Below are 23,171 nucleotides of genomic sequence, written 5' to 3'. Positions count from 1 at the left end.
CCAGAGATGATAAAGATGAAAACTGAAACGATATTTCAGATGTCTGGAGTAATTACTTTGAAAGATTACTATATAAACACAAGCAGTGATATCATGGTCATGGAAAATATGCAGATTCCTCCTGCATAATTTCCATGACTGTGCAATCAAGAGTACATATCAATACTTGAGATAGCAAAAGCCATCAGAAACCTGAAATATGGAAAGGCAGCTGGAGTAGGTGATATTTGACCAGAGATGTTCAAATGGAAGCACAGCAGTTTTTCAGTGGCTATCCTATGTAATTCAGAAGGCTTGGTCTGGGATCAACTTCAGGCAATCATGCCTTAGTCAGGGATGATTACCATATAGCTCATAGTACCCATCTGTAAAAAGGGAAATAAAATTGAATGTGAGAATTAGAAAGAAATTTCTCATGGAATTTTCCTGGTAAGATTTATGCAAGCAGACTTGACAAAAGGCTAAGAAAAATTGTGGAAGGTAAACTTGGAGAAGAACAATCTGGAATCAGGCCAAATAGAAGTTGTTGGGATCAGATTTTCATATTTAGAAATACAGTTGGGAAATCATGGGAATATAATGAGAATCTAATTTAAGATTTATCGATCTGGAAAAAGTATATGTAAGGTGTGAAGAGAAAGGCTGTTCAAAACGTTGCAATTATATGATGTAAAGTGGATATCAAGCAGTATATAGTCTATATGTGAGTTTTAATTTAGCAGTTAGAATTAAAGAAGATACAGGAATGGAGAACGTATTGAAAATATTTCAGCTATTTAGTCAAGATGGCAAATTAAATATGGAAATAGTCAACAGAATTAGTAAAGCTGGTATGGTAAACAGTAAACTGAACAAATTTATATGGAATAAGAGAGAAATTAATCAAAACACTAAACTAGTTGTATTATAAAACTGTGTTCAAATCAGTTTTAACATATGGATTTGAGAGCTGAATTAGAAATAAAGCACTTGATTAAAGATTTGAGACCATATGATATGAGAGTTCCGAGAAAGATTTGGGGGGGGGGGGATGAACAGATGCCATCAATAGCAGCATAATATTAAAAATGAGGATATTATGAAAGAACTCGATGTTGTTAGCAAAGCTAAACTCAAGTCATATGGTCATTTAAATAGAATAGGAGAGGGAAAGTTAGCAAAATGAGTGTTTTTCTTTCAGGGCAGCAGAGCCGGAGGAAGATAAAGATGCTGATAGACTGGTACAGTAAAAAGTGCCTTAGAAGACCAAAACATAAAATCCGACAATAGTGGGATTCTGCCAGATAACAGGTTAATTTGGAGGAAAATTGTTGATAAGAAGTTAGTAATTATGTACATTTTTCATGTACAAATTTTTCAGGCTACTATGCTATCACAGTAGCCTGTATATTTCTGAGGGTACCTTTTAGAAATTTGAAAGATGGAATCTCTTGTATAATGTTAAGTTTAAATAATAGTTTATTTATTTATTTATTTTTAGTGGAAGTCTTGATCTATTTCACACCAAACAGCTTCAAACAAATTATTTCTTCCATTTGATCTACAATCTTCCTTAATTTCTATTTTTGTTGGCTGAAGTTCTTCAGCTATCATTAATAATGCCCCTCCTCCTGCCTATTTTGTCTGTCTTCTCTGAAAATACAATATCCATTACATTCTATCTCTGTAACTACATCATTCTCTGACAATCAGGTCTCGCTGATGCCAATAATGTTTGGCCAAATTGAGCTGACCAATGCTAAAAACTCGTCTTCTTTATTTCTAATACTTCATGTACATACACCACAACCTCTTGGGCTCACAGTTAATCTTACATAATGTCATTACCTGCCCATTCAGATTCGAAACCTTGGAAACTGCACTCAGCTCTTCATAATTCCTGCACTCATACTTTTCTATCCCAGTAGTGGCTAGACACATGCTTGATTGTTTCCCCCACTAATATCCATAGTTTCCCTGGTTTTGCACTTCCAAACTCTCACAAAACAACACCTTCTCCAAGCACCTAACTTCAAAACCATTCAAGTGCAGTCCATCAAGCATATATATTAATAAACATCATAAAACATATTAATAAATATCATAAACATCAAGCATAATATTAATAAAAAATAGAAAAATCCTTAGCCCACTAGTGATACTAATGGATTATAGGTTTACAACCTTTCATGGATGGGAATTATATAAAAAAAATTCCTCAATTATCTGCTCTCATTGAGAAATCAGTTTGCAGATAATTGAGGGTTTTGTTAAATGAATTATGTTACATGTTGCACTGGAAGTAGGTTGAAATGCTAATTCCTTCAAGTGTTGGCTAACTGAGCATTCAGTTATTTGAAGGTAAGATAATTGAGAGATCAAAGTATAATTTTTAGTTAATTCAAATCTTAACTTCATATCCTCTGAACTAGGCATAACTTCTGCTCCTTTTTCATCCTATCTACCTCTGTTCTTTGAAGAATCTTTCTTCCAAAGTATTGAGAAAAGCTGTTTCAGAATTCCTTCAGGACTACAATTTCAAGCAGGTAAATGAAAATGTCAGCTGGTTCCTCCTCTTTTTTTTTTTTTTATCTCATGCCTACATGTGATACTGTGGTGCTATCGTGTGATTTGGGACATTTGAGCAGAATGGAGTGACAGCACATGCTATTCCTCTTTGTCAAATGTAAAAGTGCAATAGAGTGCAATTCCTCTACAAACTATGTACAGAAAATTTGAAATATAATTAGTGTGGGGTTATTTATAATAGGATATAGAGATATCTGCTGATGTTGCAAAGTTTGAGCGAAGTAAGGAAAGCAGAGCAAATAGGGATTTATAGGAGGATTTGGATAGACTGAGTGAGTGAAGTTGCATTTTTTTTTAATCAACAACCTTACTCATGAGAAGTTGCAAAATCTATAGCACATCAATTCTGTGTGTGTGCGTGTGCGTTTAAGTAAGTGGTTAAGAAGAAACCTGTTGAGCTATTTTTTGAACCACTGAAGGCTGTAGTGCGTTGGAAAACTGTCTGGTCACTCAGATGCTTGGTGATCTGCCACACCAGTCCTGTTCTGTTAATTTCAACTTCACACTAAAGAGATTCAAAATCTTCACGTACACTGCCAATTTCAACTTCCACTCTTAGTGGACCCAATTCCTCTGCTAACATTAACTGTAAATCGTCTACTCTTTTTACCTTCCTATTCTTCCTGAAGAATTTCTCTATTTTTTGATTTCTGTTCTTGACAGCACATCATCCTCAGACAACCTCTTACACCAGTTATCTTTGTGCATTACGACTTGTTCAATGCAACCAACTGAGCTCCAATCCCTTATTTCTAATACTCCCCACATCAGTATATGTAAATATATGTAAAAGTATTGTATGCAAACATGCAATTGGTAGGATGGTTCTGAGGCCATCTTACTGATACCATCAATCTCTAGTTGTATACTACGTCTCTCTCTCTCTCTTTCTTTTTTGACCATTACTATTTCCCTGATCCTGACTCTTATTTCCATTCATATCCCTCTCATCCTTTTCTTTTTGCATTCCATCATTTTATCTTGCATCAGTCATATCTTCAACCGAGTATCTATTTTCTTTCTGTCCTTCCATATCCTACTTCACAATTTTTCTCTCTCTCACTAGACCTTAGCCATATTAATTTTATTTTAGCTCTTAGCAAACAACAGCTGCTCCAAATGTCCAATGCCAAAAACATTCATATGCAAACTATCAACTGTAAACCATTCCAAGTTCCTTTTGAATTCCATCTGTACATTTTCATATAGCATAACCTTTGCTTGAAACAATTCAGTCATCTTGTTATTCGGTGAAATTACTCTCCTTCTCAACTCAGTATTATCACATCTGGGCAACATACTAATTCCAGTGACACTATTATCCTTCACCTCATTCACTTCAAATCCATTTCCACATTCCTTGTCTCATCCTCCAGATCATTTGTGCCCACCACCACTACCACTAATTCTGATGCCCATTCCCTAGTTCCATGAAAAGCATCAGATATTTGTTTCAGTGTACCACCTGTAAAATTTGTCTTAGGTACCTTGTTATTCACCACACTTCTAACAATTGCATCTCTATACAACTTCACTCTATCATCATTTGATACTTGCTTCTTCCTGTTAACTTCCTTCTCATTCACATCAGTCAATTGCTTCTTTAGACATTCAGACCTCGATATATTTTCATCAACTCTTTCGTAAGTCCTTCTGATTTGTTTCCATTATTATTATCATCAGCACTTCCATCCATTTACTGATTATTTCTGGTGATGCTGTTCTCATTTCTGGGACACTCCAGTCTATTATTGCATTTCTCATATACTCTCATGCTTTCCTTCTTCTCATTTAACCTAACAGCTCATAAATCTTTAAAAATTTTTGTGTCATACATGTAACAATTTTTGCAGTGTACCCACTGCCACTGCAAAAAAAAAAAAAAAAAACAGGGATAAACAGATTTCTAAGTTGAAACCTTCTGAGCTGCTGATACAGAGTCTAGTACAGAGCAGTATAGTTCAGACTTAACGGATTTTCAGATTTCATCAGAAATAAAAATAATGTTACATGTAAAGTATATTTCTTCATTTCTAACTGCAAAGCCACACTCAGAATTGAGGGAATGCACAGGAAGATGGTTTAAATGTTAATCTGGTATAAGGCACTGTTGTGTGCTATTTTCTGTTGTTATTTATAATCTATATAGATTACATTTTTAAGGAAAGTGGTGTTGAACCTAATACTAAATTCATTTTAATACAGGTCTGATATTCAAACAGGACACATAAAGATTTAATTCTTTACTTTACACTGACCCTATCTCCTGAAATGAATCTGCTATAGGTCTTCAAGAGGTTTCAGTTCAAATTTAATAATTGCTGTGGCACATTTAATGTTGATGAAATTTGATAATATGAAAATCAGAAATGAAAAAGATTAAAACTATGAAAAATAGGCATAAAAGCTGAAGACATCAACTGCATTCTCAGTAGTAATATATAGAGAACATTTAACATATTTTAGCTATTTAGGTCCAAATTTTAGTGAAAATGGCAAATTAAATATCTAAATGAATAATTTAGCAATCGCTTCTGTAGTGCAATTGAAGAACGATGGTATATTGTGCCCTTCGATTGGCAGAAGCCTAAGTTCGATTCTCATCGTGATGGGAAGAATCTTTATATATGGTTTTTTTTTTTTTTCAATTTAAAGTGAGTTAGCTGATCTCATGCAGAGATAGCAGGATTTTTTCTCCTGGAATCTCAGGAGAAAAACCCCTTCGAGTTTTTCAGAAAAATCCCTTCAGCACACATGCAGTTTACAGACAAACAAATACTAGTGGTGTTGACGGGCAGATGATGTTGGTGTAAATGATGATGGTAGTAGTGGTTTGGTGTAGTAGTTGGTGGATTAATTAGTGGAGATGGTAAGTTGTCGATGAGTCTTTGGACTCCTTGGAGGTGTCATGAAATAATAATTATAATAATAGAATAAGTATGTGGTATGTGGAAATGGTTGAATAAATTTTTGTGGAACAAGAGAGAAATTAACTAAGACCAAGCTAGTATACAAAACAGCATTCAAATCAGTTTTAACACATTGATCAGAGAGTTGGTTCGAAATAAAAGGGTGATCAAAGACTGCAGTCTACTGAAATTGAGTTCCGAAGTAAGATGGAAAGTGACCTGATAGCAACATTGGTAGAATCGTATTAAAACAAAGACATCATCTGAAAAGAACTTGACATTTTTAATATTCTAGCATGTGTAAACAGAGCTAATCTAAAATTATATGATCACTTAAACAGATCGGCTAATATGGTTAAGAGCATTTTAGAAAAACAAAATGTATGAGCTGATATCGAATCAGAGACATGACAAACAATAGACCAGTTTGGATGAAAGTTATTGATCAGAAACTAGCCACGAAATATTACTTCTGTTATACTTTTATAATATCTAGGACACGGTGGCCCATAAGTCATGGAACATGCCGTAGAAAGGACCCCGTCTTTGTGAAGCAACTTCATAAGTTATTCACATCACCAATTTTTTATTTTTATTATTTTTTTTATTAGTTGTGAAAAACCACATTACGTAAATACCTTCCACCTTCAGTATCACAAAGAGTGGCTCTTTCTATGGAATATTTCATGACTTAATAGGCTTCCTTGTGACTTATGAACTACCCCTGAGAGTATCATAAAATAATGACTTCAGCCCTTTTTTCCATATCTTTCTAATCAGCTTCACTTAAGTATTTGTATTATCAATATTGCTACGAAAAGATATATTTTATTTCATATAGTTATGAATTATTTGCTTATAATATGTTTGATATATGAAAAAAAATTTTTTTCTCTGTGAGTGCACAAACACACACACACATTCTCTCTCTCTCTCGAGATTACTGTTTGTGAAGAACTTTCCTTATAAGTACTATAGCTTTATATGTATTGCCCAATTAAGTGTTTTGTTAACTACTAAATATCTCATTGAGAGGTGAAGAAATTCTTAGTGTAAAAACAATGTTGATGAATAATTAACTGTTATTCATTTTTAATTCTGCAAGTTCATTATAATGTGTGCATTAACATCAGTGATTATATTAGTTTTCCCCCTTTGTTTCATTTTAATTTTTGACAAATAATGTGTATTGTTCAAAATAGTTTCTAATATATATTTACATTGTTTGTAATAATAATAACTAAATGGAAATTGTTTTCATCATAGGTGTACAATTCAAGCAGCATGTCATAATTCAACTAGTTTAGGAAGACGAAAACCTTCTCACTGGCTTTCGCCCAACACACAACAGTGCATTGATTTTCATTCTGTTAATCCAGAAAGTATTCCTATTACCAGTGTTGCAGTGGTAAGTACTATCTAAATAATGATCATATTAGTGAAGAATTAATCAGGGAGATTAGAGGGAATAGGATGGGAGAGGAAGCATTGCTGATGACAGCTGAAGAATTTCAACCATTGTCTGTTGGTCTATCTTCTCAGCATAATGGTTGTTGAGATAGCATATGCTACTTTGGTAGAGAATTATTATAGAACAAGGTGGTTTCTCATTGCCTTCTGGAATTGCCTCCAGGAATAAAAAAACCTGAGTTTCTTGGAGAAAAAACACTCCTCTCCACATGAGAATGACCCACTGACCTTTGACTGATAAGTTCCTAATAAAGGTTCTTCATGTCATAGATGGGGTTTGAACTCAAGTCTTTCCAACCAAAGGTCTCTCTCAAAACAGAAGCTCCTAGAGGCCAAAAAACAACCATTGTTAATTGCTGCTATAAATCAGGGAGTCTACAGAAAGATGTGAATGCTATGCATTGTCAAATTAACACAGTGAGTGCATGCTAAGTAATTATTATTGGGGACTTCAACTATGGGAACATAGCTTGGAGGAAGGAATGGGTGTATGGCAAGATGGACATGGAATTTATACATTTTCTGAGGGATAACTGCCTAAAACTGCCGGCCTTGTTGCTGAGTGGTTAGCATAGCCGCTCTCCTGCCAAAAGGCTGTGGGTTCAAATCCTGCTATGGGCATGGATGTTTGTGATTGTCTGTGAAAATACTAGTGGTGGTGGTGGTGGGTGGTAGATGGCGTTGTGTAAATCAGGGTTTCTCAAACTTTTCCTACGACGGAACACTTCACAAATCCTATCCTGAAATTTTAATGGAACACCTTGGTTAGAGTCGAGTATCATCAGTTTCAATGTAATGCTAACTGCACACTATTGCCGCAGCAGGCTGTATTGCATTGCAAAAATGCGACACCACACATACTACAGGTGTGCCGGACTGCACACCTGTAGTTAGAGTCGAGTATCATCAGTTTCAATGTAATGCTAACTGCACACTATTTCCGCAGCAGGCTGTATTGCATTGCAAAAATGCGACACCACACATACTACAGGTGTGCCGGACTGCAGTGCATCACATTGGCCTTGCTTATGACCACATGTTTCCTAGAATAGATACCTCCATACTTCACTTCTGCTCAGAGGTGTCGACAACCACAGGCAGCTGAGTCAACGGCAGCGCACGCTGGTCTTAATAGCACAATCCACACGCAAAGTAAGGAACGCCTGATTTTTAAACATGTTTGAATTTGTCTCAGCATTTAAAACCATTCCAGGCTCATATTAATTTTGATAATTTTTCATGGAACACTTATTCACTTTCCACAGAACACTGATGTTTTGCGGAACTACAACATAATGGTAGTTGCAGTTCGTTGTAGTTGGTGAGTTGAGTAGTGGAGACAGAGAGTGGTGGCGACATTACATGTTGTACACATGAGGTATTAAAATTTTGAAAACAAGGATTTGATGGAAAAGGATGCAAAAGATTGAGTGGTGGAGACCTTACATGTTGCATGCACGTAAGGTATTAAAATTTGTAAAACAAGGATTGTCGTGGAAAGGCTTGGACGTTGGTTATGCATTTTCACTATATTATTTCAGGAAATTACAACGTACTAGGATATACATTAAAATAAATTTTAATATATTTCTATATTTCGGCAACGTCACGCTGCCATTTTCAAGAACTTAGGTACAAGATACGTGCACGCAGGCACAACACAAACAATAAATGAGTAAGAAGAATGAAGCTATTATTTCTCCTAAAGTCCTGATGGTGCCCTCTAGCGGGCGATGTTGGTATTCTTGGGCGATTGGGCTGGAGGTCTTCTGATGAAGGTTTCCCAAATTTGAGGAAGTCTCATGCAGCCAAATTTGTTGAGGTTTGGTTCGTTTCTTAGGGCTGAAGCTGATTCTATGAAAAGCCTTTCATATCTGTATTTGCTACAGTGTATTATCCTGGCTTTTTTCCACCGTATTCTATGGCAGGTATCCAGAGCATGGTCAGCAAGACCAGAGTGGCTGTATTGGTGAAACCGGATGTAGTCCTTGTGTTCTGAAATTCTGATATTTGCTGTCCTACCTGTTTGGCCGAAGTAGGACAGCTTACAGCTGCAAGGGACCTGGTACACCCCAGGTAGGTCTAGGGGGGAGGTTGGTCTTTTGTTGAGCGGATAAGGGATGCCAATATTTTATATGGTTTGTAACAAGAAGTTAAGTTATGTTTTTTTAGGATTTTTGTGATTTTTTCTGAGGTGCCTCGGATGTAAGGTATGGTGATGGATTTAGAGTAATCCTTGTTGTGAGGGGGGGTTGTGGTTTACTGGTTTTAATATTTTTTCGATTTTTTTTTGGGGGGGGGGTAGCCATTGGCTGAGAACGTGTTGAGGATGTGGTTTCGTTCTGTGGTTAGGGCATTGTCATTCGAGCAGATAAGTTTAGCCCTGTTGTGTAGTGTCTTAATGACTCCATATTGTTGTGAGGGGGGGGTATTGTTGGTGAATGTATCTGCCTATATGGGTGGGTTTTCTATATACTGAGAAAACCAAGGTTCCATTAGGCTGGCGGGTGACCAGTGTGTCTAAGAACGGAATGCAGTTGTTTTTTTCCTCTTCCAGGGTGAATTTGATTCTGGGGTGTTGGTTGTTTAAGTGTGTTAAGAAGGAGAGGAGTGCATCGGAGCCATGTGGCCAAATAGCGAATACATCATCTACATAGCGAAGCCAAATGGTTGGTTTTTGTTGGGCAGAGTTCAAGGCTTGCTCTTCAAAAGTCTCCATATAAAAGTTGGCCAAGGGTGGGGAGAGTGGAGAACCCATGGCTGTCCCCTCTATTTGTTTGTAGAATTTTCCTTGCCAAACAAAGTAGCCTGAGTTCATTGTGAACTGAAATAGGGCTGTGAAATTTAGCTTGGATTAGCTCTAAGGATTCTTTGAGAGGGACATTCGTAAATAAGGAGGAGACATCAAAACTGACCATTATGTCAGTGTGTTTGAGTGTAAGGTTTTCTATGCTGGCTTTGAAGTGGGCTGAGTTTTTTATGTATGAAGGTGTGTTGCCAGTATAGTGTGAGAGAGCTTTGGCCAAATGTTTAGCTAGTTTGTATGTGGGGGAATCAATGCCATCCACTATGGGACGTAATGGCACATTTTCCTTGTGAATTTTTGGGAGTCCATAAATACGGGGGGATATGGAGTTATATGGTTTTAGTTTGTTGGTGATTTCCACAGGCCAAGAAGTGACCTTCTTAAGGAGCCTGTGGAGTTTTCTAATTTGTGAGTTGGTGGGATTGTATTCGATAGGGAGGTTAGTGGCACGATCTAACAATAGAGATTTCAGCTTACCTGTGTAATCTTTTTGGTTCAGCAATACTGTGGCATTCCCTTTGTCAGCTTTGGTGATTATTATTTTCTTGTTTTTCTTTAATTCTAATAGAGATTTAATTTCTTTACTGGGTATGTTGGTTTTAGGTGGTTTGGCTTTAGTCAGAACACAAGCTACATCCAGTCTAATATCGTTGGCAACGTGGATTGGGAGGTGTCGGATCCCGCGTTCAATCCGTATCATGATATCCTCAGCAGGTATTCTTTTGGGCGCAGTGGCGAAGTTGTGGCCATGTGTGAGGGCGTCGAGTGCTTCGGGTTTCACACTTAGTGACGACAGATTCACTACCGTATTGTTAGGAAGTTGCGGTTTAGAGATCGCGACCTTTTTTAAATTTTCGAATTTTTTGATGTGTCGATCTCGGACTAATCTAAACTCTTTCTCCGCTGCAGTGCACGAGATGTTGTGTAAAATCGACCAAATTTCGTGGCTTAAGGTGCTTGAAAGGTCAACTTCGAGTGCCTGTATAGCTGAGTTAGCTTCACTCAGGAAACAGCGAGTGGCGGCAATTTGTTCTCTGAGTAAGGCTTGGCTGGCACGGTTATAGATACGAAGTGCCTTTTGCGAAGAGAAACGGTGCTTGAATTTCACACAGTTAGGGATTACCTGGTTATCACAACCCCCCCCCCTTCCCCTCACAACAAGGATTACTCTAAATCCATCACCATACCTTACATCCGAGGCACCTCAGAAAAAATCACAAAAATCCTAAAAAAACATAACTTAACTTCTTGTTACAAACCATATAAAAAATTGGCATCCCTTATCTGCTCAACAAAAGACCAACCCTTCCCCCCCCTAGACCTACCTGGGGTGTACCAGGTCCCTTGCAGCTGTAAGCTGTCCTACTTCGGCCAAACAGGCAGGACAGCAAATATCAGAATTTCAGAACACAAGGACTACATCCGGTTTCACCAATATAGCCACTCTGGTCTTGCTGACCATGCTCTGGATACCTGCCATAGAATACGGTGGAAAAAAGCCAGGATAATACACCGTAGCAAATACAGATACGAAAGGCTTTTCATAGAATCAGCTTCAGCCCTAAGAAACGAACCAAACCTCAACAAATTTGGCCGCATGAGACTTCCTCAAATTTGGGAAACCTTCATCAGAAGACCTCCAGCCCAATCGCCCAAGAATACCAACATCGCCCGCTAGAGGGCACCATCAGGACTTTAGGAGAAATAATAGCTTCATTCTTCTTACTCATTTATTGTTTGTGCTGTGCCTGCGTGCACGTATCTTGTACCTAAGTTTTTGAAAATGGCAGCGTGACGTTGCCGAAATATAGAAATATATTAAAATTATTTTGATGTATATCCTAGTACGTTGTAATTTCCTGAAATAATATAGTGAAAAAAAAAAAAAACAAGGATTGGGTGGAAAAGGATGTAGAGTGTACAGGTATATAATTAGTGGGGATATTTGCATATGGTGCAGGAGTTGAGAGATTTTAGGAATGATAGTAGATGAGGACCTAAAATTTAGGGAATAGAATGTTAAAATTGTGAATTCATCTTAATGAATTATAGCAATGATGCACTGATACGTAGAAGTAAAAACAGTATGGTTTCCTTGTAGAAGGCCATCAGATCATTTTTTGAGGGATAACTGCCTAAAACTGCCGGCCTTGTTGCTGAGTGGTTAGCATAGCCGCTCTCCTGCCAAAAGGCTGTGGATTCGAATCCTGCTGTGGGCATGGATGTTTGTGATTGTCTGTGAAAATACTAGTGGTGGTGGTGATTGGTAGACGGCGTTGTGTAAATCAGGGTTTCTCAAACTTTTCCTACGACGGAACACTTCACAAATCCTGAAATTTTAATGGAACACCTTGGTTAGAGTCAAGTATCATCAGTTTCATATTCAATGTAAAATGCAAACCTATACACATAGATTATTGTGTATAGGTTTGGTCATTCAGTTTTCAAGCAGGTGAAGATATGTTGTAAAGAGTCCAGAGATGATTTACTAAAAGGGAAAGGATTTCCAGTTTGTGTAATGTTGGATTTGAAGAGAGATTGAGTGTCATTTGCAGAGTCTTGTGGATAGGAGGGGAAGGGTAATGATTGAGACAGAAAAATTGTTAATGAGTTGTTACAGATTAATGTGGAAGAGATTTTTCAGAAACCTGTGTAAGCAGGAGAGTGAAGAGCAGAGTTCCTTTTTTTTTTTTTTTTTTTTGCATGGAGAGTGATCAGTGAATGGAATGCATTGCCTGAAAGTGTAATGAGTGCAAATAGAGTTAATGCGTATAAGGCATGGTAAAGTAACCAAGAGAGAGTGAGACCTCCCACAATGAGTATTCTGACTACTTGGAGACCTGATTATAATACTTCTGCCACTTATATTAGTTTATTGCTGAATACTTCAATTTTTTAATGTAAAAATTTATTTTTTTAAAGAGATCATTAAATATAATTTCATATGATTTTGTTTAAAAATTGATTTCTATTTCAGGTGGAACTCGCAATTAATCAACTGCCACATCTGCCATATAATACTCATTATATGTGTGTATTTGGAAACAGTATTCCTACTCAAGCTCATATTACTAATAATGGTTTATCATGTGTCGCACCTGAAATTTCTAGGAGACCAAGAATTCCACTAGGGAAGGGTAAGTACTGCAGAATAATTAGAATTCCATTTTTGTGTACAATGTCATTATTAAAATGAACTGAATATCAAAAATGCAAACTTATGTTTCCTGTATATGTTACTTAGGGAAGGAGGATATTTTGTTATCAGACTGATTGTAGTGTTTTTTATTTTGCTATTTTTGAAGATCTAAGTATAAATTACTAAACTGTTTGTCCAACATCAGGGTCAAGTAATTTCCTCTACACTGTAAAGTTACTGATGTTTAAACATCTTTGTGGATCATACTTTATTTCAGAATATCTTCAGCAAAACCATTTCATAGTATAAAAAGATTATTACTAGAATAATACAAATAGAATATATGAGTATTCTATTTGTATTATATGAAATTATTTGACTACTGTTAGAGTCTTCAGACACTTTGCCCCACAATTTGTAGTTATGCAGTCATACTGTAGTACCCCTCCTTTCAGAAACTCTGCATTGTGTAAAAATCAGGGCTCCCAGATTATGTGCAAATACTTCTTAATGCTGATTTTGATATCATATTTCAGTGGGGAAGTAGATAATCTATAAGTAAATTCATAATCTCCTACCAGATTTACTTTTAGGAGCTTATAAATATGCAGGATGTTCCTCAGCTCTGATCAGATGTATTGAAATTCAGTATCTGGAATCTTTATAAAAATTTGTTATGCCATCCCGGTTTTCTTTCATCCAGACCATTCATTCACAGATGCAAAATTTGACCAAGCATTTAGAAATGCATATATAGCAATCCATTTTGTTTTTAACCAGATTGGAGTTATTGCTTATTGTTTTTAACCCTAACTGAATTTTTAGAAATCAATAGCAGCCTAATTTCATCTCTCACCATCACCAAGGTTGAGTGCATTCCATGGTGTGCTGAATAAGTGGCAAATATTAACTAGTGTGTATTTGTGCATGCTCTTTGGCTGGTTTTGTTGAGTTATGGGATTAAAATCTAGTTTTTTCTGGGGAAAACAAAAAGAAAGAAAGAAAGAAATGCTTGTACCAAAAGTTGATTAACTCTGGAATTGGCTGGAAAAAAAGCCTAGAAAAAATTCCTCTGGTTGATGATACAGAATCAACCAGAGGAATTTTTTCTAGGCTTTTTTCTCTAGAAATTTGATGTCTTTCTTCTGCCACATCAGAGCCTCTCTAGTCAAGTCAGCATTGATGATGCCCTTTAGTTGAAAAGATCTGGATTAAATTCTATCTAGAATCCAAAGAGCCTTGCAAGGAATTTTAAACTGAAGGTGAGTTAGCCAGTTACATAAAAAGATGGCAGGCTCCGTCTTCTTTTTCATCTTGCAAAAAACAAACTAGCTTGACGAACATGTGCAGCTTACAGACATCATACATTGTCATCAAGCTAGTTGGTCTGGAGGCCTGTTCAAGATCATTCTTTTAGCTGGATTGCCTGCTAGAGTTAGCAGTCTTGCAATTTTTCCTTCCCTATGTTATAGGGATATGCTCAGCTTGATGCTGGTATAGTATTTGGTGTAGCTGTGACATCCTATTCACAAGCACAGTTGTTGCTTTGGATAGTGCACTGTCTGTTGAGGCTCTTTGGTAGGGAGCTCTGGTGCTGAGTCTGTTTTTTTTTTTTTTTTTTTTAGTATGAATCCTTTATGTTCAAATTTAACATGCTCCTGGTAAATTTTGAGGATAAAAGGATTGATATCAGGATTTCACAGCTATTCTCAGAAGGATTTGTGAGTATTTACAGCTGTTGGAAGTTTTTCCACTTGGTTATACTATGAATTAAAGATGCCAAGAAATTATATTCTTGGTTTAATCCTTTATTCAAGTGTAAGCAAACAAAGTTTGCACATGAAGTAACTTCACGACTGGGCAACTTCTATATAGAGGCTAACGACTTCACATCATTTGCCTTAGTATCCCATAATGCAAAGCACATATCCTTACAGACATGTATAATGCTATGCATACTTACTTTACTTTCCGATATCCTCTCCATCCAAAAAACAGCGGCTTGTATCGCCTTGTCATTGACCATCAGAATGTCATCCGTGGAGCACACATCGATTAGATCTGGGCAACATAAAAGGTGTTCATCAATTTGGGCGTCTCCGCAGTCACAGCTGTCATCATCTGCATAACCCTATTTCATCAGGTTACTTCTGCATTGGACACTCCCACTCTAAGATGGTTCAGAATCCTCCAGGTGCTATAGGGTAGATGATATCCCTTGGTTAACTCTTCCTTAATTATGGGGCTTCTTGAAGTTGAACTGATTCCCTCCATAGAACAAGGCATCGCTCCTCAGGTTTATGGATCAATGGTTTAGTTGCATAAAACTATGCCTCGATTTGAGTTGAGAAGCCATGATGATATGGCCATACATTGGATGTCTTTCGTCCGTCATCTGCTTTTTTTTCTCCATCTCACCGGCCACTTGACGTCTTATGCCTGGTGGCGCTATGCCTGCTAAGGGATACAGCTTGTTGACTGGGGTTGGTCTTAGGCATCCGGTTATGATCCTAATGGTATCATTTAAAGCCACATCCATGTGTTTTGCATGGCCAGATGCCACCCACACTGGGGCAGCATACTCCCCTGCAGCAAAACACCATGCCAAAGCCGTCGAGCGAAGTACCTCTGGTTAAGCTCCCCACGTCGTGCCGGTCATTTTTCTTATGCTATGCATTAAGGGAAGGGTTACTACCCAGACCAGTTTCAACTTTATTGAGGTCTCATCAGTGGGAGCCAGACCTAGAGGTAAATAATGCAGAAGTCATATTTCCATATACAAGTAGCCAAAAGGTATCACACCTTATTATTAAATTAGTCTTAATTAGAGATAGTTGTTGGAATTTTTCCACTTGGTTATACTATAAATTAAAGATGCCAAGAAATTATATTCTCTGTGTTCAGAAACCACTGAAATACCAAAAGATCAAAGGATAGTAAAACTAAGAAATAAAAAACAGAAATACATCTGTTCATTGGAAAATTGCCATCACTCTTTATCCAGGATGGTTGGCTGGATCATCCTCAAAATCTGTAAAGAAACTCCATTAGGGAATTATGTTTGTGAAAACATCATCAAAAACATTCAGAGTAATTCTTGGGCTGATTAGCTGTGTGTTTAGTGTATCCACTCTCCAGCACAACATACATACCTACTTATGGCAGATTAGAATCCTACTCTGGACATGAATATTTGCGATTGTCTTATTGGAGGTCTGCAGTGGCTTGAAAAATTTCCATATTTGGTATCCATTTGCACCGTTTTCAGAATGTAAAAAATAAATAAAAAATAAGAAAAATATATAAAACTATTAAAATTATAAAAAAAATTCGTAGCCTATCCACAGTACTAATATAATATTGGTTTTACAATCTTTCATAGATTCATGCAATATCTGTTGGAATACCAATTACAGTAACCATCCCATAAAACTTGAAATTATTCAAGAGGAAAAATGCTGGAATGGGACCTTCTTAATGTTGCAAGTGAGGAGGTTTGCTCTAAATCAGTGGTTTCCAACCTTTTTTCACTTGTGTATCTCTTTTAAATCCATTTCTATAAATTGTGCCCCTCATTTTTAAAATAGCTGTTTTTAAATACTGACACTTGTTCAGTGCCTATCTTAATGTAAAATAGTGGAAATGAGGTTTTTCCGCCATTACTGATTATTTTTCATGTATCCCTGTACGGCCCAGCACATACCCCGCGGGGGGGGGGGGGGTATGTGTACCACTGGTTGGGAACCAATGCTCTAAATCAGTGTTTCTCAAACTTCAGATATTTGCATACCGCTTCTTAAATTTTCATTATTACCAAGTACCCTCTTATCAAAATGATAAATGAATAAAAAATTATATTTCATGTCTATTTTCTACTAAATAATTTAAGGAAATTACAACGTCAACTAGGATATACATTAAAATAAATTTGAATATACTTCAATATTTCGGCAACGTCGCGTTGCCATTTTCAAGAAACTTAAAAACAAGACACGTGCACGCAGGCACAACAAACAGTAAGTGAGGAAGAAGCAGGAAGCTATTATTTCTCCTAAAGTCCTGATGGTGCCCCTCTAGCGGGCAATGTTGGTATTCTTGGGCGATTGGGTTGAAGGTCTTCTGAAGTAGGTTTCCCAAATTTGAGGCAGTCTCATGCAGCCAAATTTGTTGAGGTTTGGATTGTTTCTTAGGGCTGAAGCTGATTCCATGAAAAGCCTTTCATATTTGTATTTACTACAGTGTATTATCGTGGCTTTCTTTCACCGTATTCTATGGTAGGTATCCAGCGCATGGTCAGCAAGACCAGAGTGGCTGTATTGGTGAAACCGGATGTAGTCCTTGTGTTCTGAAATTCTGATATTTGCTGTCCTGCCTGTTTGGCCAATGTAGGACAGCTTACAGCTGCAAGGGACCTGGTATACACCAGGTAGGTCTGGGGGGGTGGAAGGTTGGTCTTTAGTAGAGCGGATAAGGGATGCCAATTTTTTATATGGTCTGTAACAAGAAGTTAAGTCATGTTTTTTTAGGATTTTTGTAATTTTTTCCGAGGTGCCTCGGATATAGGGTATGGTGATGGATTTAGAGTAATCCTTGTTGTGAGGGGGAGTTGTTGTTTACTGATTTCAATATTTTTTTGGATTTTTTTGGGGGGGATAGCCATTGGCTGAGAAAGTGTTGAGAATGTGGTTTAGTTCTGTGGTTAGGGCATTGTCATTTGAACAGATAAGTTTAGCCCTGTTGTGTAGTGTCTTAATGACTCCATATTGTTGCGAGGACGGGTGGTGGGATTGTTGGTGAATGTATCTGCCTGTATGGGTGGGTTTTCTATATACTGAGAAAACCAAAGTTCCATCAGGCTGGCGGGTGACTAGTGTGTCTAAGAAAGGAAGGCAGTTGTTTTTTCCCTCTAGTGTGAATTTGATTCTGGGGTGTTGGTTGTTTAAGTGTGTTAGGAAGGAGAAGAGTGCATCGGAGCCATGTGGCCAAATAGCAAACACATCATCAACATAGCAAAGCCAAATGGTTGGTTTTTGTGGGGCAGAGAGTTTAAGGCTTTCTCTTCAAAAGTCTCCATATAAAAGTTGGCAAAGGGTGGGGAGAGTGGAGAACTCATGGCTGTCCCTTCTATTTGTTTGTAAAATTTTTCTTGCCAAACGAAATATCCTGATTTCATTGTGAACTGAAATAGGGCTGTGATATCGGGAGGAAATTTAGCTTGGATTATCTCTAAGGCTTCCTTGAGTGGGACATTTGTGAATAAGGAGGAGACATCAAAACTGACCATTAAGTCAGTGTGTTTGAGTGTAAGGTTTTCTATGCTGGCTTTGAAGTGGGCTGAGTTTTTTTATGTGTGAAGATGTGTTGCCAGTATAGTGTGAGCACTATCAGGACTTTAGGAGAAATAATAGCTTCCTGCTTCTCCCTCACTTACTGTTTGTTGTGCCTGCATGCACGTGTCTTGTTCTTAAGTTTCTTGAAAATGGCCAAACGTGACGTTGCCGAAATATTGAAGTATATTAAAATTTATTTTAATGAATATCCTAGTTGACGTTATAATTTCCTTAAATTATTTAGTAAAAAATGCATAACCAACGTCTAAGCCTTTCCGTGAGAATTACGATAATCCACAAAGATGATATCGCACGTAAAGCATGCCATTACGGTAAAATGAAGTTAAAGCTATCAATACAACTGAATCGTCTCGCCTTCCTAAAATGCTGCTCGGATAACCAGGTAATTCGTAACTGTGTGATATTCAAGCACCGTCTCTCTTCTCAAATGGCTCTTCGTATTTATAACCGTGCCAGACAAGCCTTGCTCAGAGAACAAATTGCCACATCTCGCCGTTTCCTGAATGATGCTAACTTAGCTATACAGGCACTCGAAGATGACTTTCAAGCACCTTAAGCCATGAAATTTGGTATATTTTATATGACATCTTGTGCACTGCAGTGGAGAAAGAATTTAAAAAAGTACAAGATCGACACATCAAAAAATTTGAAAATTTAAAAAAGAACTTGATCTTGAAACCACAATTTCCTACCGAAACGGTAGTGAAACTTTCGTCATTTAGTGTAAAACCTGCGGCACTTGACGCCCTCGCACGTGGCCACAATTTTGCCAATGCACCTAGGAGAATACCTGCTGAAGATATTATGATACGAATTGAATGCAGGATACGACACCTTCCAAACCAAGTCGCCAACGATATTAATTAGAATGGATGTAGCTTGTGTTCTGATCAAAGCTAAACCATGAAAAGCCAAGATGCCCAGTAAGGAAATTAAATCTCTACTAGAATTAAAGAAAAATAAGAAAATAGTAATCACCAAAGCTGATAAAGGGAACGCCACAGTATTGCTTAACCAAAAGAATTACACAGGTAAGCTGAAAGCTCTATTATTAGATCGGGCTACTTACCTCCATATCGAGTACAATCCAACCAACTCACAAATTAGAAAACTCCACAGGCTCCTTAAGAAGGTCACTTCTTGGCCTGTGGAAATCACTAACAAATTATAACCATTTAACTCCATAACCCCCCCCCCCCCCCATATTTATGGACTCCCAAAAATACATAAGGAAAATGTGAAATTACGTCTAATAGTAGATGGCATTAATTCCCTCACATACAAACTAGCTAAACATTTGGCCAAGGCTCTCTCACACTATATTGGCAACACACCTTCACACATAAAAAAACTCAGCCCACTTCAAAGCCAGCATAGAAAACCTTACACTCAAACACACTGACTTAATGGTCAGTTTTGATGTCTTCTCTTTATTCACAAACGTCCCACTCAAAGAATCCTTAGAGCTAATTCAAGCTAAATTTTCTCTCGATATCTTAGCCTTATTTCAGTTCACAATGAACTCAGGCTATTTTGTTTGGCAAGGAAAATTCTACAAACAAATAGAGGGGACAGCCATGGGTTCTTCACTCTCCTCACCCTTAACCAACTTTTATATGGAGACTTTTGAAGAGAAAGCCTTAAACTCTGCTCCCACAAAAACCAACCATTTGGCTTCGCTATTTTGATGATGTGTTCACTATTTGGCCACATGGCTCTGATGCACTCCTCTCCTTCCCACACTTAAACAACGAACACTCCAGAATCAAATTCACCCTGGAAGAGGAAAAAAACAACTGCCTTCCTTTCTTAGACACACTAGTCACCCGCCAGCCTGATGGAACCTTGGTTTTCTCAGTATATAGAAAACCCACCAATACAGGCAGATACATTCACCAACAATCCCACCACCCTTCCTCACAAAAATATGGAGTCATTAAGACACTGCACAACAGGGCTAACCTTATCTGTTCAAATGACAATGTCCTAACCACAGAATTAAACCACATTCTCAAACACTTTCTCAGCCAGTGGCTATCCCCCCCCCCCCCCCCAAAAAAAAATCCAAAAAATATTGAAACCAATAGACCACAACCCCCTTTCACAACAACGATTACTCTAAATCCATCACCATATCCTATATCCGAGGCACCTCAGAAAAAATTACAAAAATCCTAAAAAAAACATGACTTAACTTCTTGTTACAGACCATATAAAAAATTGGCATCCCTTATCCGCTCCACTAAAGACCAACCTACCCCCCCCCCCAGACCTACCTGGTGTATACCAGGTCCCTTGCAGCTATAAGCTGTCCTACATTGGCCAAACAGGCAGGACAGCAAATATCAGAATTTCAGAACACAAGGACTACATCCGGTTTCACCAATACAGCCACTCTGGTCTTGCTGACCATGCGCTGGATACCTGCCATAGAATACGGTGGAAGAAAGCCACAATAATACGCTGTAGTAAATACAAATATGAAAGGCTTTTCATGGAATCAGCTTCAGCCCTAAGAAACAATCCAAACCTCAACAAATTTGGCTGCATGAGACTGCCTCAAATTTGGGAAACTTACTTCAGAAGACCTTCAGCCCCCAATTGCCCAAGAATACCAACAGTGCCCACTAGGGGGCACCATCAGGACTTTAGAAGAAATAATAGCTTCCTGCTTCTTCCTCACTTACTGTTTGTTGTGCCTGCGTGCACGTGTCTTGTTCTTAAGTTTCTTGAAAATGGCAATGTGACATTGCTGAAATACTGAAGTATATTAAAATTTATTTTAATGTATAGCCTAGTTGATGTTGTAATTCCTTAAATTATTTAGTAAAAAATCAATAACCAATGTCTAAGCCTTTCCACGAGAATCATGTCTATTTTATTTGAATTTATATGTTCATGTAAAAAAAAAAAGATTTATTTTTAATAGAACAAAACTTGGAATATCTTTCTCTTTATTTCCCATCCATGAAAATCCACATTTCAAGTAATTCATATCATACTTAGGAAGATTTTTCATCTTCTTCTTAGTTGGTTCTCTAGAGATGTTAGATGACACACCCTTATCAATTTCATTTGATCCAGATACAATAATAACATTTTCTTGTTACTTACAGCTACTTGTATTATTTGCTATATTGCTCTCTTTTGTGCGTTTTGTAAGTCCAGTCTTTAACCAATGATCCATATGTAAGAATTTGATCTAAGTCATCTACCCAAATAGCTTCATCTTCTTTCCCATTATTTCAAGCAAAAATGACCAGTAATTTACAAAACTTGATATACATAATGAATAATCCTTCAGAAATGACTAATGAGCAGTAAAAGCAGAGCACGTAACAGACAGCAATGGTAGGCCAGATTGGTATGATTGGTATGGTATTAACAAAAGATCGTGCGAACCAAAGACAAAGGCAAGCCAACAGTTGAGTTGAAATGCTAATTCTCTTCAACCGAATTCCATAATATCTGAAACACATTCACTATATTATTATTATTATTTGTCACCTCCAGGGAGTCCAAAGATTCATCGAGGGAAGGCATCTACTCTACAACTCTGCTTCCACCACTCACAATCTACCAATTGACCGCAAATACACCAACGCCATCTACCACTGAACGCCACCACTATATATTTCTTAGTTTTAACACATTCACGACGTGGTGGTGGTGGTGTAAGCAAAGCCATATGTTGCACCGGCAACATATTGTTTTGCTTGAGTCTATACAGTAGTTTCTGTTAGAGGGAAGATGTGATTCATTAGTTAGTGTCGTTTTTATCCCAGTTGTCTCTAATTGCACTATTTGTTGAGAAATATATTACACAGACTGCAAATGTCTCTGTACTTTATTCAGTGATGCAATAAAACTATTTGTTTTTCTTGCATCTTCAGTATAGTGACGCTGTTGGGGAGGGCATGGTTTTTACTGCAGGGAGCGAGTTACTATCACCACGACGTTCACGTCCTGGCGATAGTAACTTGCAATTTGAGTAGGAGAATTCATATATAATTTATTGAGAAATATATATACTTTTAAAATAATTTTTTTTTTTCTTAATAAATGATTCCATATGTTAATGATGCATAGCCGAAAATTGCCATGTACCCCCCAGGGGTACACGTGCCACACTTTGAGAAACACTGCTCTAAATTAATAGATCAATAAGTGATAGCCCTGTTGATGAATTCTAAGGGATGATAATCTAATCTGAACTAGGTATATCATCCTTATATTTGAGATCCCTAAGAGCAAGCTCTACAAGCTGAATTTTGTTTTAGAAAATTAAGTGCTAGAATTGTGATTATGATCCAACTACCACCTGTTACTAATGTTGCAATAAAGGACATGACTCTGAAGACTGCACATCTGTCAGAGATGCTTTCCTAAATAACAAATAAAGCTTGTGGCATCTTCCACAGATATCTCACCACACAAAATTTAATAGCTTTCAAATGTGTTTGCATCCAAGCACAGTAGAAGAACTTTGAGTAATACAGAATACAATTTTGTTTTTGCATGAAAAAAATTAAAACTGGTAAAGGAAAACTAAATCTCTCTGTGCTAAGATATAACCCAGGATGTTTTACTTGAATCGCTCTTTATGAATTTTCTTTATCTCTAATACATTTCTTTTATTCAAAGATTTTCAAAAATACACTTTTTGTGAGGTAATATGGAATACTTTTTTTCTGTTCAAAACAGTGAGCTATGTGTTTTTGTGTTACTAAGTAACACAAAGTAATGATAAAAAAATAACAAACTTGCAAAAGTCACACACATAAGCAATGTTTTCAGCACCAGCTGAAATACCAACTATTCCATAATACTTGACATCCCCATTTTGAAATTATGTGTGGCATGTCCATTCTGCCGAGCCAAAAGAAACATAGAAAAGTAGGTTGAAATGAAATTCACTTTTGTTCTAT

The 23,171-nt window shown here is 37.2% G+C and overlaps 1 protein-coding gene across 1 annotated transcript in view; it reads left to right on the top strand.

Annotated features, from left to right (window-relative positions):
- LOC150109208 (plexin-B-like) overlaps positions 1–23,171 on the top strand; it is a 792,153-nt gene that overhangs the window by 298,442 nt on the left and 470,540 nt on the right. Inside the window, exons 9-10 of the mRNA XM_090406262.1 lie at positions 6,744–6,885; positions 12,731–12,890. Of these exons, the coding sequence (XP_090262388.1) occupies positions 6,744–6,885; positions 12,731–12,890 (302 nt within the window). The remainder of the gene's footprint in view (positions 1–6,743; positions 6,886–12,730; positions 12,891–23,171) is intronic.

The sequence above is a fragment of the Typopeltis vanoorti genome, chromosome 2, assembly GCF_054136105.1.
Source record: "Typopeltis vanoorti isolate ZY-2024b chromosome 2, IOZ_Tvanoo_1.0, whole genome shotgun sequence".
Classification (NCBI taxonomy): domain Eukaryota; kingdom Metazoa; phylum Arthropoda; class Arachnida; order Uropygi; family Thelyphonidae; genus Typopeltis; species Typopeltis vanoorti.
This window is presented reverse-complemented; position numbering and strand designations above follow the sequence as displayed.